Source organism: Lissotriton vulgaris, chromosome 1_2 (genome assembly GCF_964263255.1).
Source record: "Lissotriton vulgaris chromosome 1_2, aLisVul1.2, whole genome shotgun sequence".
Taxonomy (NCBI): Eukaryota; Metazoa; Chordata; class Amphibia; order Caudata; family Salamandridae; genus Lissotriton; species Lissotriton vulgaris.
Window position 1 is genome coordinate 347,199,477 of NC_141686.1, and position 14,980 is coordinate 347,214,456.

General features: G+C 47.7%; 1 protein-coding gene across 1 annotated transcript in view; it reads left to right on the plus strand.

Moving 5' to 3' along the window:
* The first annotated feature begins 275 nt into the window (after positions 1-275).
* The window catches only part of LOC147736749 (uncharacterized), a 190,148-nt gene continuing 175,443 nt past the window's right edge, over positions 276-14,980 (plus strand). Inside the window, exon 1 of the mRNA XM_086952689.1 lies at positions 276-1,104. Within this exon, the coding sequence (XP_086808815.1) occupies positions 504-1,104 (601 nt within the window). The 5' untranslated portion in view covers positions 276-503. The remainder of the gene's footprint in view (positions 1,105-14,980) is intronic.

A 14,980-nucleotide genomic window follows, 5' to 3' on the forward strand; every position in this document is an offset into this window, starting at 1 on the left:
TGTGAGACTCAAGGCGGTAATAGCTGACCAGAGTGAGACGGTGGAGTGTGCAGTGTGAGTGTCATGGCTGCAGTGACTGATGGGAGCGGAGAGACTGTGAATCAGCTCTGATGAGACTGGACGACTGTGAAAAGAAGGGTCTGAGAGGTCAGACACTTATAGTGACGTTATAACAAATATTACAGCATTTGGGTTGAGTTTTATTGATCTGACCATGTGTTTAGTAACCCATTTCTCTTGTTGTTGCAGATGCTATATGGAGTCTTAGAATTTACTCTCATTGCTCATAGATATGATGTGGAAGTGGACACCACGCTGAAGTGATGACATTGGTGCAAGAGCAGGAGATCTCCATGCTTCCCCGCTGCGTGACACTCCAGGTGTGACATCCTGAAGAAGGGCACTTCTGAAAAGAGAGAGGATACTGAACGGATGCTATCGGATCAGACTCGGGGACGCTTCAGAGACTATCAGTGTTTCCATCACTAGAAGGCCACAAGAAGATGCAACCCTTTCAGCTGGACCCTCTTTCGCATCCCTTCGGTCCACACCAGACGGAGATGCAACTAGAGCTTGAGAGTGACCTGGAAGCCTTCCTGTCCGCGTTTGAGCGTGTGGCTGAGGAATCGCTATGGCCTCGAAAGGACTGGCCCAGGCATCTGGCTCCGCTGTTTTCAGGGAAGCTCCAGGCCATGATCCAAGCGTTGCCACCACATGTTACTGAGGACTATGATGAGTTTAAGGAAGCGATCCTCGAGCATGTAGGCGCGAGTGAGGACAGATATCGTAAGAAGTTCCGCAGCCTTGCATTCACCGCAGGAGCACGACCTCAAACGGTGGCCCATCAGCTCAACACCTTGGGTCGGAAGTGGCTCAAACCTGGGATCAGGAGTCCTGATGATATTGTGGAGCTAATAATAGTGGAGCAATTCATCCAGATCCTGCCGGACGGTGCCGGGCAGTGGCTAAGCCGTCGCCCTCTCTCATCCCTTGATGCCACCGTTCAGCTGATTGAGGAGTACTTTATGGGAGAAGCTCTCGGATGTGAGGAAGATAGCTCAAATGTGAGGACATCAGCCCACAAGCCCCAGCACCTACTTGAGGGTATGTGAATTTTTTGGTGATGTCTTTCTGCTGCTTGGTGGTGTCTCTTGTTTGATCTGCTTGAACATAGTGCACATCAGAACCTTTGTGGTTCTTTCTTCTGCCTGATGCTCTTTTTCTTCTGCTTTCTCCAGTTTTTGTCCTTGTGACACTGTCTCTCCTGTTTGATACTCTTTCTGCTGCTTGACTCTTGTGTTCTCCTCTTCATGCCCTCTTCTGCCTGTTACTGCTTGATGGTTTCTCTTCTGCAGGATATCTTTCTCTTCCCTGATGCTTTCTCTGCAGACGAATGCTTCTTGATATGTGATGTTCTCTTCCTGTCAACTGCATGTTGCTCTTTCTGCTTTCTCTAATACATGATGGTTTATTTCCTTCTTGATGCTTTCTTTTTGCACTTGTTGCTATCTCTTTGTGCGGGGTATTCTCCTCCTTCTCTTATGGTCTATTCTTGCAAGATGCTCTTTGTCTAGCACTTGATGCTCCTTATCGGTCTGTACTGGTAGTTTCTGTATTTTTCCATCCCATTCCCTAATTCTTTCATGTGCACAGAATGGTATCTCTTCCCTCCAGGGAGAGGAGTTGGCCTAACGGCTAGCGGATCAACCTTGAATCTGATGAACTGGGTTAGAGTCTCGGCAATGACACTGAACATACTGTGATTCTGGGCATTTCACTTAATCTCCCCTTGCCTAACAAAAAATGAATGTATCCTCATATAACCCAGCCATGATCCATGATTTCTCGGTCTGGGTGAGGTCCGTGTCCTCCCATATATTTAGCAGGCATAGTTTCGGGGTTGCCATCAATTTCTCCCCCCTCCCGCACTCTCCATTTGCTCAGCGACAGCCTTCCAATATATTTGGGTGACTGGACACTCCCAGATGGAATGGTAGAAAGTCCCTTGCTGACGACACTGTCGGAGGCAGTAACAATCAACCCTCCTGCCCATCTTAACCAAGACCCTGCAGCAAGATAGACTCGGTGCAGATTCTTTAACTGTGCCAGTCGCATGGGGATGGCCACCTCCCGAGGGTGGGCCAAGGTGCCCCGCCAATCATCCTCTTTCAGCTCATCCAAATCTGCCTCCCAATGTTTCCCTAAGTGCATTAAAAGATCCGGGCAGTTATTTATTAATTCATTATATGTGCGGGATATGGCCTTCCTAACCATGGCGTCAAGTATAAACCTGTCCTCCAGTTGGTGGGCCTCAAGAAGTGGACCACCCCCCAGCACTGTGGTTTTAAGCGCATGGATGATCTGTAGATATCTAAATGTTTCAGATTGTGCAAGGTCATATTCCCTCTGTTGATCCGCAAAGGTGGCCAGTCCCTTGGAATTTCACATGTCCCCCACCGTTGAAATACCAATCGGGTCCCATTTATCGAAATCGTAAAAAGTGCTCAAACGCCCAATTGCTCAGGTTCCCAGGTGGGATTGCATGTGTAATTTTGTTATGCCAGTCCTGTTTTTTATTGACAGTATGCCAAGTTTCAATGGTGTGTGCTGTCGGTCCGTGAGACCCAATTCCCTGGGGTTTGTGTATAGTTATTTGTTGTATCCACCATGCCCCATGAGCCACTAGTCTGTACGGAGACTCGGGTCTCCCCGGTCCCCGTGAGCCCAACTGTTACCCACCACTAGTTGAGGTGCCTGGTAATGTAGCCGAAGGTCAGGGAGCGCAATTTCCCCATCATACCACCCCGCCGATAGTTTCTGCATCTCAATGCGTGGTACCTGGACGTTCCATAGCTAGGTGCATACAGCAGCATCAATACCAGAGAAGTAGGAGTCTGGAATCTTAATAGGAGTGTTATGCAAATCATAGAGAAAGCGAGGCAATGCCAACATTTTGAAGAGGGCGGCTCGTCCCAGAAGGGTCAAAGGAAGGGAACGCCAGCGTTTTACGTCCGAGTGGAAACGCATCAACTGTCCTTGCAAATTAGTTCAATAAAAACAGGTTTGGTCTGTCGTTCTAAAGATTCCTATATATCGGAAGCCTTCTAGTGCCACGGGGATATCATAGTCCCTTGGTACACGCTTGGACGGGCCTTGCAGTGGGTATAGTTGTGACTTAGACCAATTTATTGTGTACCCGTAATGCTCGCCAAATATATGGAAGATGTGAAGAATACGATGAAGGGTAGACACTGGAGAGGCCATATATAACAGTATATCGTCCGCATAAAGCAAAATTCTATCCTCATGACTGGCAGTTCATTTAAGTCCACGAATCAGAGGGTCTCCTCTCACCCAGACTGCCAGTGGTTCCAGCACTAAGGCACCCCTGTCGAGTTCCCCAGCCTAGTTGGAATTGCCGGGATGTATGTGGGTTCACCACTACTTGAGCGATCGGGCTAGTGTACAATAGTTTGATGCATTTAGTAAACTTGGGCCCGAAGCCCATTCATTCCAGAAATGCAAACCTAAAGTTCCATTTGATGGTATCAAAGGTCATTTTGGCATCGAGGAACATCAGAGCCACTTCTTCCCTAATTGTATACTGCCTCCCCAGCACCCTATGCAGGCGTTGCAAATTTAAGGCGGTATTCCGGCCAGGCATAAAAGCTGACTGGTCCGGGTGTATCAGCCCAGCGATCAGAGGGATGAGTCTATTGGCCAACAATTTCACAAGAATCTTAACTTCTACCGTAAGGAGAGAGAGGGGTCTGAATGCCTTACAATCATTAGTTGGTTTGCCCGGTTTGTGAATAACTACGATTGAGGCCAACCGGATCTCCTCTGGCAGCAGCCCTCTCTCATTACTCTCAAGATACATCTGGCAGAGATAGGGAGTTAACTTTGAAGCCATTGGCCTAAAGAGCTCAATTGGGAGTTTGTTAGGTCCCATGGCCTTGCTCGAGCAGATATCCGGGATGGCTTGCTGGATTTCCTCCTCTGTAGGTTCCCCCTCAAGGGAGTCTTTGTCCTCTTGCGATAGGCAGGTGACTTTGATTGTGATGTGAAGTTCCCGCGCTGCCAGTAACGAGACCGTCCGGGCAGATGTGTGAACCGAGTCAAAGTAGGTGGCGAATGTCTCTGCAATCTGTCGGGGTTCAGTGATTTCTTCCCCGGTGGGCCCTTGTAACTGATGTACCCATCTCAATGCCTCCAATAATTTACATGTTCTCGCCCATGCCCAAGCCACCTCTCTGCAGAGCTGTTAGTAATCCAGTATCTTAACCTCTAGTGACTGCTGCTCCACCTGGTCAGGGGACCGCGCAAATGTTTTTTCCCCTTGTATGATATCTTTCTCAAGTTGGACTATGCGTTTCGTCAGTTTCGTATTGCGGCTTACCATTAAAGCAAGGGCTCTTCCCTTTATAACCTCCCCAAATGCACCCTAAAGGACTTGGGATGAAGTGACCGAGCCAGTGTTTTCTTTCAAATATAATTTGGTGTCTTTGATTAACGCCGCCTTGATATGGGGTAGTCGGAGTGCCCACAGATTTATAGTCGGGGTCGGCACCTTGGTTGGGGGCCCACCGCCATCGTGGTCAAGACAGGAGAGTGATCTGAAATTCCATGTGCAAGGCAGCGGGCCTCACTAAAGACGGGCAGATCCTCAGCGTGAGTAAGCATGTAATCTATTTGCGATTGGCTGTTATGGGCCACGGAGTGAAAGGTGAATTGTGTGGTCGTGGGGTTAAGTTGTCCCCATATGTCAACAAAGCCCTGGGTTGATAGGAATTCGGCCAATTTGGACCCAGAAGTTGGATCTCTACGTGGGGGCAGTCTAGCTAATGAACCATCTACTGTCAGATTAAAGTCTTCTCCGATTACTCGTGTGCCAATTGGGAGGTCAAGAATACATTTACTGAGGTCTTGCAGGGTAGACTGTCTCAATGCAGAAGGATATAGACTGAAAGCACGTTGAGTGTTCTCCCCTCCCAGGAACCAGACACCGCAACAAACGTTCCCTGTTCGTCAGTCCATGTTTTCTTAACCATGTAGAGGCAATTTCTCTGCAGGAGTATCCCTGGCCCACAGGAGCCTGAGGTAAACTCCGCGTGTTCAATCAATTGATAACCCCATCTGTTTAGGGCCTCACACGTATTACCAATAAGGTAGGTCTCTTGCAAAAGTGCCATATCGGAAGCCTGTCTCTTTAGATATTGGAGGACGATTCCTTGCGTCAGTTTGTCCCCAAGCCCATTTACGTTCCATGTGAGGAACCTAAATTCCGTGCTTGATCCCAATAGTGGAAATACGAGTGTGAAGCGTGTATGTCAGTAATGCAACACCCTTTCCCCAGGAGTCACGGTGATAATTCAATTTGCGATGGCACATATTGTAAATTTGCCCTGACATTAACCCTAGAGCGCTGTGTGAAAGCAGACAGAAACAACCCTCCCCACGTACCATTATTAGGTCGCCAACCACCCAGATATTGGTATCAAACGTCATTTTTGACTTCTATCAATGTTGCATCGCTGTGCTACACACAAACTACAAACTATCCAACTCCCCCTCTCTGCCTCCCTACATAATGGAATCCAGTGACCCGCTTCCACAACAGTGCAGAGTGCCCGTCGTCCTCCCAACCCTGAAGTGGAGGAAACGTAGGCTCAACCCGTCCCTCCCCTCCCATCTCCAGATAAGCTACAAGAATCTGTATATACGGTGGAATGTACTCATCACCGTCCCAGACAGCGGTTCTCCAGTTCATCTGTCCTGTTGGCCGGGTCATACTAGACACCAATGTGTTGATAGGTCAATGCCGATCACCCAGCTCACCTCAGGCCCCCTTATAGTGAGGCGGCACAGTGTATACCCCGAGATGGTTATCAACACCTCAAGTCTGAGTACAGGTTACTGGAGTGGTTTCAGGGACCACCTGTGTAGGTTCACCAAATTGCAGACAGATTCTTGTTGTTCTACTTCTCTGGCCCTTAATGGTCCTGCCGATCCGGTCTTCCTTTCGCACATACTCTCCACCAGCCAGCGAGCCAGTCCATTGCTTTTGCGGGGTCCGTGAAGAACCAGCTTTTTCCATCTGCTTCTACACGCAGTTTCACAGGAAACATCATACCTCATTTGATTTCCTGCTCCCTGAGGGCCTTTTTTCTGAACTTTGGTGGTGAAATCCAGAAAAAATGTTTTAATACTATTTTCAAATTTAAGGGGGAGGGCACACCGAGCAGTCTGTAAGTGTGGTAATGGTTAGAATTAGATGATGCAGTCATGATGCAGTGGAATTGCGTCAATGTGAATGTTCCAATTTATACCAGTATTTGGTGGGCTTTCTGATGGTTGCTGTACTTAACTTGTATTGAATAAAAGATACTTTAACTCAATTTTGAGTGGATTACTACATATTTTGGCGACGAGGACCTGGGCAGAGGACAGGTAGACACTCAACCATGGATGGAAGTGTGACTCTCCGTATATCGAGGTGGTTATTATCGGTCTTAGAATACAATTTTGTGGTTGAATATGTGCGAGGGAATAGAAATGTTATTGCAGATTGTCTCTCTAGGATGCCTGTAGAGGATGATGCTTATGTGTACATTTTGGAAGATTCTGTGGTAAATATTGACAGTGAATTCGCTGTTAATCAGGAAGAGTGGAGAGAAGCTTTGGAGTTGGATGTGGAATACAAGAAAGTGAAAGAACTGATTATGAATTCTTGGGATGGATCTAGTGAAGAAATGGTACATGAACAATTTATAACTGTTAAGGATGAACTTAGTTTGCAAGGTGACAAAATTTTAAGAAGAAATAGCATAGTTCCACCAATGTTGTTGACATCAAAATTGTTGAAAATTGTACATGAGGGACACCTAGGTAGGAGTCAGACTAAGCGTAGACTATGAGAATTTTATTGGTGGCCAGAAATGGACAAGAATTTGGAAGATCTTGTGTGTGATTGTCATGCTTGTAGCAATAGTGATAAAGTGAAGATTACAAAGGAACCTACGTTGAGATGTGTGGAATTGCCCATGAAACCTTGGGAGAAATTAGCCTTGGATGTTTTGGGTCCGATTGACAAATTGGGTAGCAATAACCGGTTTTTATTGGTGTTGGTTGATTATCATAGCAAGTGATTTACTTGCAAATCTGTTGGGCAAATTTGCACTGGAAACGTGATAGCATTTTTGAAGGAAGTTTTCTTGGAAGAAGGGGTACCCAAAACTCTTATAACTGATAATGGTGTTCAGTTAGTTTCGTCAGATATGACTAGTTTTCTTTTAAGTTTGGGTATTAGTCATGAGAAAGTGGCTTTGTTCCGTCTGCAGGCTAACGGACTTGTAGAAAGGGTTAACAGAATGATAATGGATTCTATTCAGCTTTCTTTGGCTAATGGATTATCTTGGAGAGATGAGTTGCGAAGGATGATGTGGGGTCACAGAGTTACTTCACATTCAGTTACTGGAGTTTCTCCTTTTGTGGCCTTGAAGGGAAGAGAACCAGGTACTAAGGAGTCTCCAATGTGGTTGAAGGAAAAAAATCAAGTTTGGGTTGATAGAGAAAGGATGAGATCGAGAGTTATTGATTGTCAGTGGCGCAATAAGATGGAATTTGATAGTAGGAGACGTGTTAAGAATGTAATCTTTGAAGAAGGTGATTGGGTTGTTGTGAGGAAGTTTGGTTTTGTAATAAAGGGGGAAAGTAAGTTTTCTCAGCCACATAAAGTTGTTTCTGTCAAAGGCTCTGTGGTTGAACTAGATGATGGGAAGAAATGGAGTTTTGGTAGTTTGTGTAAAGTATCTCATTTGGAATATGTTTTTATATGCAATGTAAATTGTGAATGTTTTCCATTTGTAAACTAATTTATGCATTGTATCTTGCAAAGAAAGGAAAACAAAATTCGTTATATTTTCTAATGTTTCTTATTTTTCTTTCTTTTAGCTTCCATAGGGGGGAAGATATGTGGTAATGGTTAGAATTAGATGATGCAGTCATGATGCAGTGGAATTGCGTCAATGTGAATGTTCCAATTTATACCAGTATTTGGTGGGCTAGCTGATGGTTGCTGTACTTAACTTGTACTGAATAAAAGATACTTTAACTCAATTTTGAGTGGATTACTACAGTAAGATATGATCCCGATCTCAAAAATTGAACACTCTCGCCAGGCAGGTAGTGGGGGCGCCCCTGGCAGGGGCTTATCCCCTGGGATACGATGAGCTGTCTCAATCGAGAAGTAGTTGGAAAGGTGCTCAGGCTGCAGGTGTTTGACCACCAAGTTCTCCACAACGAGATCTACTGTTGGCTTCTCTGCCCTCTCCGGCTCTAGATGCGAGCATTGTTACGCTGTGACCTTCCTTCATAATCATCAAGTTGGGTCACAAGGGAATCAGTTTGTTGTTGTAATTCCGCTAAAGTGGATGCATCGGCGACAAGCTTTTTTGTGACATCCTCCACTTCCTTCACTCGAGAGTCCATTTAACGTAGGTCTGCTCTGAGGAGGGATATGTCCGTAGCAACGGAGTCAATATGATTCCCCAGTGATGTACATACGTACGCCATTGATGGCCGCGAGGACGTCCTGGGGCGTGGGTGGTTCCTGTTCACTCGCCCCCCGTTGGGTGTCCAGCTCTGAGCCTGGAAGAGGCTGTCCTCCCTCCTGTGCCTTCTGTAGTGTGAATGTATTGATTTTCTGTTGGTGCGTATTGCGACTTCCCTTGTTCGTCGCCATCCTAAGTAAGTTTGCGGAATTCACGACCAGGGGTGTCCACCACCGCCTACCGTAGTAAAAACCAGGTGGCCTGTCGGTTCTCCCCCTCCCTCATAACTACAGTTTCCCGCTAGAGTCCCCCTAGATCAGGTGCAGAGTGTGGTTGCGCCAATGCAGTTATTTGTGTCTACCCAAAAGGGCAATAACACTGGTCACTTAGATACTAGGGCACCAGTTGTATGGAGTCTAGGTAGGCAGCACTTTCCCCCCCCCGAAACCCCCCCCCCCCGACAGGATCCGGAGCCTACCTCAAGGTCTACACCGATTCTGCGAAAACAGATCCACGCTAATGCTCTGTATCTTCATGGATAACGTTTTCAGTACCATGCACGTTCCTGCAGGTCAGGTTACATGAACCTGGTGGCAATATGTTGTACCCTTGGTCCTCCAAGTGCCTCCAGGCTAGCAATCATGGGTCACCTCCCACTACAATCTCACCAAAGGGACCCCAGTACAAGGCCCCGGGTCAGGGGAGAACTCTGAGACTAGGTGGCTGGAGGTGTAAATGAGATGTATCACAGGGTCACCATATCCTTTGTCTCTCGCGGTGGCGGTCCCAAATGCAGCGGCCTGCAGGCAGAGTGAATGATTCAAGGGCCAGCCCGCCCTTTATAGTCCACATCGAGCCCCGCGACAGGGGTGTTATCGGCACTAACGATGGGTGCCACCAGGATCCAACTGGCAACATGATAGGCACATGTGCATAGATAGTCGAGAAGGCCCCCCCCCCGACTGGAGGCCGTGCGCTCCGACATAAGCGCCGGATTTTCGCTAGCCCCGCACCCAGACCCACCTCCACATGTCCGGGTACATAGACCGCGCAAGTCCGCGGCTTCTCTGTCGTGTCAGGCTGCGGCAAGCGACCATCGTCTCCGACAGTTCTATAGGAAAGTTTTGATCAATATCACTTCCCAATGCTGTTTAAGCATTTTGTAGAATGCCATTGTGACGCAGTGAGACTACATTCTAGCTGAGGCACAACCCCGCTACCTCTGATAGCAGGTTACACCGCTGTGTATTAGGTGGTGATATTAATCTCAGTCAAGGGGTGCTGTGTGGTCCTGTGTGTTGCTAATGGTATTCAGTTGCTGGTTGCCGTTTAGAGGTGGGGGGTCTTGGGGATTTGGGAATACTCATCAAAGAGATTGTTTTCAAGGTTCTCTTGAAGGTGAAGAGACAATTCTGTGCCCTTATGGGCCTTAAGTGTCCCTTTATCATTAGGATTTGGGGGGAGGGTGTGTGTGTGTGTGTGTGTTTGTGTTTCATATGTATCAAATTGGCTGAAGGATGTCTGGTGTTGCCGACCACAGATATACACACTCTATAAATTTAGGGAAACTTTCCACTGGTAGTCCATGATACAGTCAACAAAGACCCACACTGAATGAAAAAGGGGGCAAGAAGAGAGAAAAAGAGAGAGAAATACTCCTGTAGGCTGTTTTTTGAAAATTCAGACTGAATTACCAGGGCATACTCCTTCATGTCCCAAACTATAGTTGGTCAAGAGTACACGAGTTTATGAAGTTTTACATAGTATAGGGTAAATGTGATACTGAAGGAAAGGAATTCAAGACTTATTCAGTGCAAGCAGGTGATACACTTTCTGTAGCCCCTGGCTGTACAGTGAGTCCCACTCAGGTGGGAGAATAAGATGGAAAGCCAGTAGAGCACTAGGAAGGAGGAGGTCTGGAAAAAGAGAAACAAACTGACACGAGGATGACAAAGCAGCTAATAGAACAACAATGAGATGAGGAATCCTGGAAACTGAGGGGAACCAAGTAGGGGAAAAACAACAAAGGTGAAGGGAAGAGAAACAGAGTGTGCACTATAACGAGTTGAGAGGCTTCAGCACAACCGATGTTGCTGGACAAGGGAGCTCGCTGCAAGTTGGGTCTTTATATCTTGTGCCCTTATTGACCATGAAATGTATCTGAAAATGATGGTCCTATAGTGGCTGGAATTGCGTACCCGACTCTGGGAAATGTGGGTTTATAGCATGGGTGGATAAAGATTGTTTTTGTAAGGCCTGGATGTTTGCAACTTAATTTTGTTCAAAGAAGTTAGTCACAAGACCTGTTTTGATTCCTCTTACGGTCCTCAATGCAGAAGGATGTTAAACTACACCTTAGATTGTTTTCTTCTGTCATATATTTGGTATGCTTTGGGTACAAACTCTGAGCATTTGAAACGGTGCACTCAGAAGGCAGCTCGCAAACATTCTCCCACCGCCTGGACGCTACTTGGACAGCTTCTTACTTACAGCCGTCGGCGTCACATGAACCGCGGCCCTTCTAGCATTAACTGGCATTTGACAATGTTACAAGAAATACTGATCGTGTTTTTCCGACAATGACTAAGGGACCATTATGTTTACTCTGAACATTATGAACCAACTGCAACTTTACACACTGAAAAAAGAGATGCTGGATGCATGTGTGTAAAATGTGTGTGTCTTGTAAAGCGCACTGCTACCCGGAGGCGTCCTGGCGCTATAGACCACTGGGGAACCCGTCCTGGCTTTCCCTGTGAGATGTTCCCTCCTGGGTATCTCCAAGGTGAAGCCAGGCATCCCCGGCGTTTGTGGGGGGCCTTTGTGGAGATGAGGCAAGCTAATGCCCAGAGTTGCCGAGTGTGATCTCTGGTTAGAGTAGGCACCGAGGCGAGAATTATCGAGCCCGCTGACCCTGGTTCACGACCCTGACGCGTCGGGAATTGAACCCTGGTCCCCGGCCATCCTCTGCTTCCGGGTCTGCCGCCTCTAACCAGTGAGCCACACCACTCCATAAAATGCTGCAACAGCCCTCGTACTAGGTCCTCGACGTGTTTGGGGAACAAGACTTTCTTGTCGAGGAATGAGAAGTAGACTCTTCAGGCCTTCCAACAGAGCAAGGCGTGATCAGCCAGAGGTCGTCTCCAATGCCTCTAAGGAGAAGCGTGAAAACGTTGACCCTCTGGCTCTGAAACCTTCGGGCCTACACACCAAGATCATGCCTAGAGCCGCAAGTCCAACACCAGCACTCAAGGGCCAGGTAACAAAGCCTCGATCTCCGATGGACACCCCAGCTGAGGAGTAGCACTGCTCGCGAGAGAGTCGGACATTGGGCCTCAAGCCATGCCTCAAGAAGTAGCGACTCCTCCACCGGCCTCCTGTAAACCCTGAGAGCACCTTTGATGTCAAGCTAGCCTATGCTGTAGGGTTTAGAGGCATGCAGTGTGTTAACTCTGCCACAATGCTGACGCGTTGATGTTCCTCCTTCCAGCCATGGTCGAAGTGATGAGCTCTACCGAAACCTTCTGCTGGGCCAGCATCAAAAAGCGCCAAAAGCTCCTTTGCTGTTGAGGTCGGAGGTTACAGAGGCCGCTATTCTTCTGCAGCTGCCTCAGATCACCGAAGCCAAGTAGAGCTCTCTGTTTATACATTCCGACTCTGTCATGATCCTCATCAAGGCGCCTCCAGGTGAGCCTCCACATATGGTTTTGAGCATCCCCAAGAAGCACTCGCTCACATTTGCGGAGCAGCGAGCTTTCCAGGTAGCCATGCCTCCCCGATAATGTTAGTGATAGAGGCACAAGCCCAAACTACTATTCCAAGACACTCTCCTCCCCTATCACCATGACTCCATGGCCACCATCTCCTGAATCCCCGTAGACATCAGTCCATACATATTCAGACCCAAGCAGTCTCTATTAGCCACTTGACACCTTCGGCAAGCCTCTAGGTCTGGGGTGGGGAGGGGGGGGGGGGCTGAGTTGGACATTGCTGGTACTGACTACAAGTTACCCAGCACCATAAGGCGGACTTACATGTCCTACAAGAAGGGAATGATTTCCTCATTGTAACCCTTTCTAAAGCCAAAAGGATAGTTATGTTTCTCCCCATGATAAAGTACATGTTAAAGACTGCTGCAGGCATCTTTAAACAAGCATTGACATAGCCAATTGGTCTCGCCTTTGGGACCTTATAAGTTTTTAGCCATGCAACAGTTGATGTTGTTGCACAAAGGATGTTGTGCTGCATAACTAAATACTTACACGGTCCCAAAAGAGAGACCTATTGGATATGCCAATGCTCTTTTTTTTTTTTTCTTTTCTGATGATGATTGCTTTGCTGTGGGAGTCAATGTGCTGAGGTAGTTATTTGCCACATAATGAAGTGAAGAAAAGAAAAACAAAAGTAACGTACAAATTACTTACGCCAGTGTAATTTCCATCTCCTGGCCGAAGCCAAAAAAAAACACTTGTCTACAATGTATTTATTTAATTGTGGTGTTTTCAACAGCGCTGCATGGTTATCTTGCGGCTGCTTCAAACTAGCTTTTGCAATTAAAACTAATCCATGCAAATCAGAATTATTTAATAACATTCTTCCTATTTATATTTCCTTTGTGCGCGGGCTGCCATTGCATTCCTGTCAAATGTTTGCACAATTTGTGGAAGTCTTCAGTAAGGAGGTACCACTGGATCCGCTAGTGAAATTCCTGAACTTGAAACACAGGCTGCCGTTGCTGCGCTGGCACGAGGCTGGAATGCCTGTTTAATCTCACTGTACTGGGGTTGCCAGCGGTGCCGAGGCACCCAATCATAAGGGAGAACTGCCCTCCACCGAGAGGTAGCTAGTAGATGGAGGCCAAATGGGCTGTAGATGGGATTAAAACCAATGGGAAGCAGGGACAGCCTGTACGACCTGCCAATCAACAACAGGTTTACAACCAGCGCAAGTTTGTGTTTGCATGGGACCAGGTAGTGCAGGCATCCAGGCTGCTTGCAGCTAGTGACAGTGTGTCAGCTGACAGCTCAGTGGCCGGTGACAGAGTCGGTTGGTGGTGCAGAAATGGGTCCGGTGGGGGTGGGTGGGGGGTGTTCTTGTGTTCGAACGATGGGGTCATATTGGTGTCCTCGAGACAGAGGGCTTGGAGACAGGTGGGGATCTGGACTCAAGGGGAGGGGAGGGTGGGGCAGACGATAAGACACAGGGAGGTAGAGACGAATAGCAACAATAGGATTGCGGTGGGGGCCGGTGACAGCACAGGGACGTAAGGGTCTGAGGGTGGAGACATCTGGAACAGACGTGGTGGTGGGACCAGGACTTGGTTTTATCTTTGGTTACAGTCCAAGGACAGAGGTGTGAGTTGGAAGGCAGCCATGGGGTTCCAGGGATAGATTTGGGCGGAGTGCCCAGACGGAGTCCTAGAGCCTGAAAGGGGCATGAGAGGGGACCGCTGGCAGCACACGGGCAGAGCATCCCATCTAGAGGAGATGGTGACACCCGAGGACGGTAGGACAAACCCCTTCCGTGCTCTCCTGTTTTGCTTGTGAGACCCCTGATGCCAACCTTGAGCTACCTTGTATGTTTGCTTGGTCTCACTGCGCTTCTGGGTGAGTGAGTGCTCCTTAGGATTCTAGCTCAGTGACCTGAATTGCCTCTAGCCGTTTGTTTTGTGAGCTAACTGTGTTGGACACTGGATACGGCTGCGGGTCACCGCACACCCGACCTTTCCATAGTCAAGGCGATTACCTTTTAAAGCCATACCTCTGGATTCAGAATGTAGTGTTGCCGTCTATAGTACGGGCAAATGCTGCGTTTAGCAGGTGGCTTTGCGCCAAGGATCGTGCCACACTCCAAAACGAGCGATTGGTGTCCCTGCCAATGACTTACATATGTCTTTCTTCGTAAGACCACCCTACATCTATCTCAAGTGGCAATAAAACCACTGCCGCTAAATTTTTATTAGTTGCCTTCCCGAATTCTTTGGGGTAACCTAATAAGATATGTAGTGACTGTTTCTGATAGATTTTACCGGAATATGTACAGAGACTGAGGAGAAAGCAAGGGAATCGCCAAACGTGCACGGGTTGCCATTCCAAGCAATGCAACGTGTGCACGTTTTTGGGCCACTAACTAAATCGATTCCTAAAGGTCTCCTCCTATGCAGCGCATTCTCGCTTCGTAGCCGAGACCTAAAAACTGGTAAAGGCTAAAGTTAACACTCCAAGGGTGGAGAAAATGTTGAAGGCCTCACTCACTGGCCCACTCTGCACCTGGGGCCTGATGTTTGAAGGTGGAGGGGAAGGGCGTTCCAGGATTTTACTGCGAGTTGGGAGAAAGATCGTCCTTTGGTGCAGCAGATGTGCGGTGTCTGTGTGAGGGCGAGGTGAGCGGAGCAGAGGTTTCTGGCTGGCTGGTAGAAGTTCAGGCAG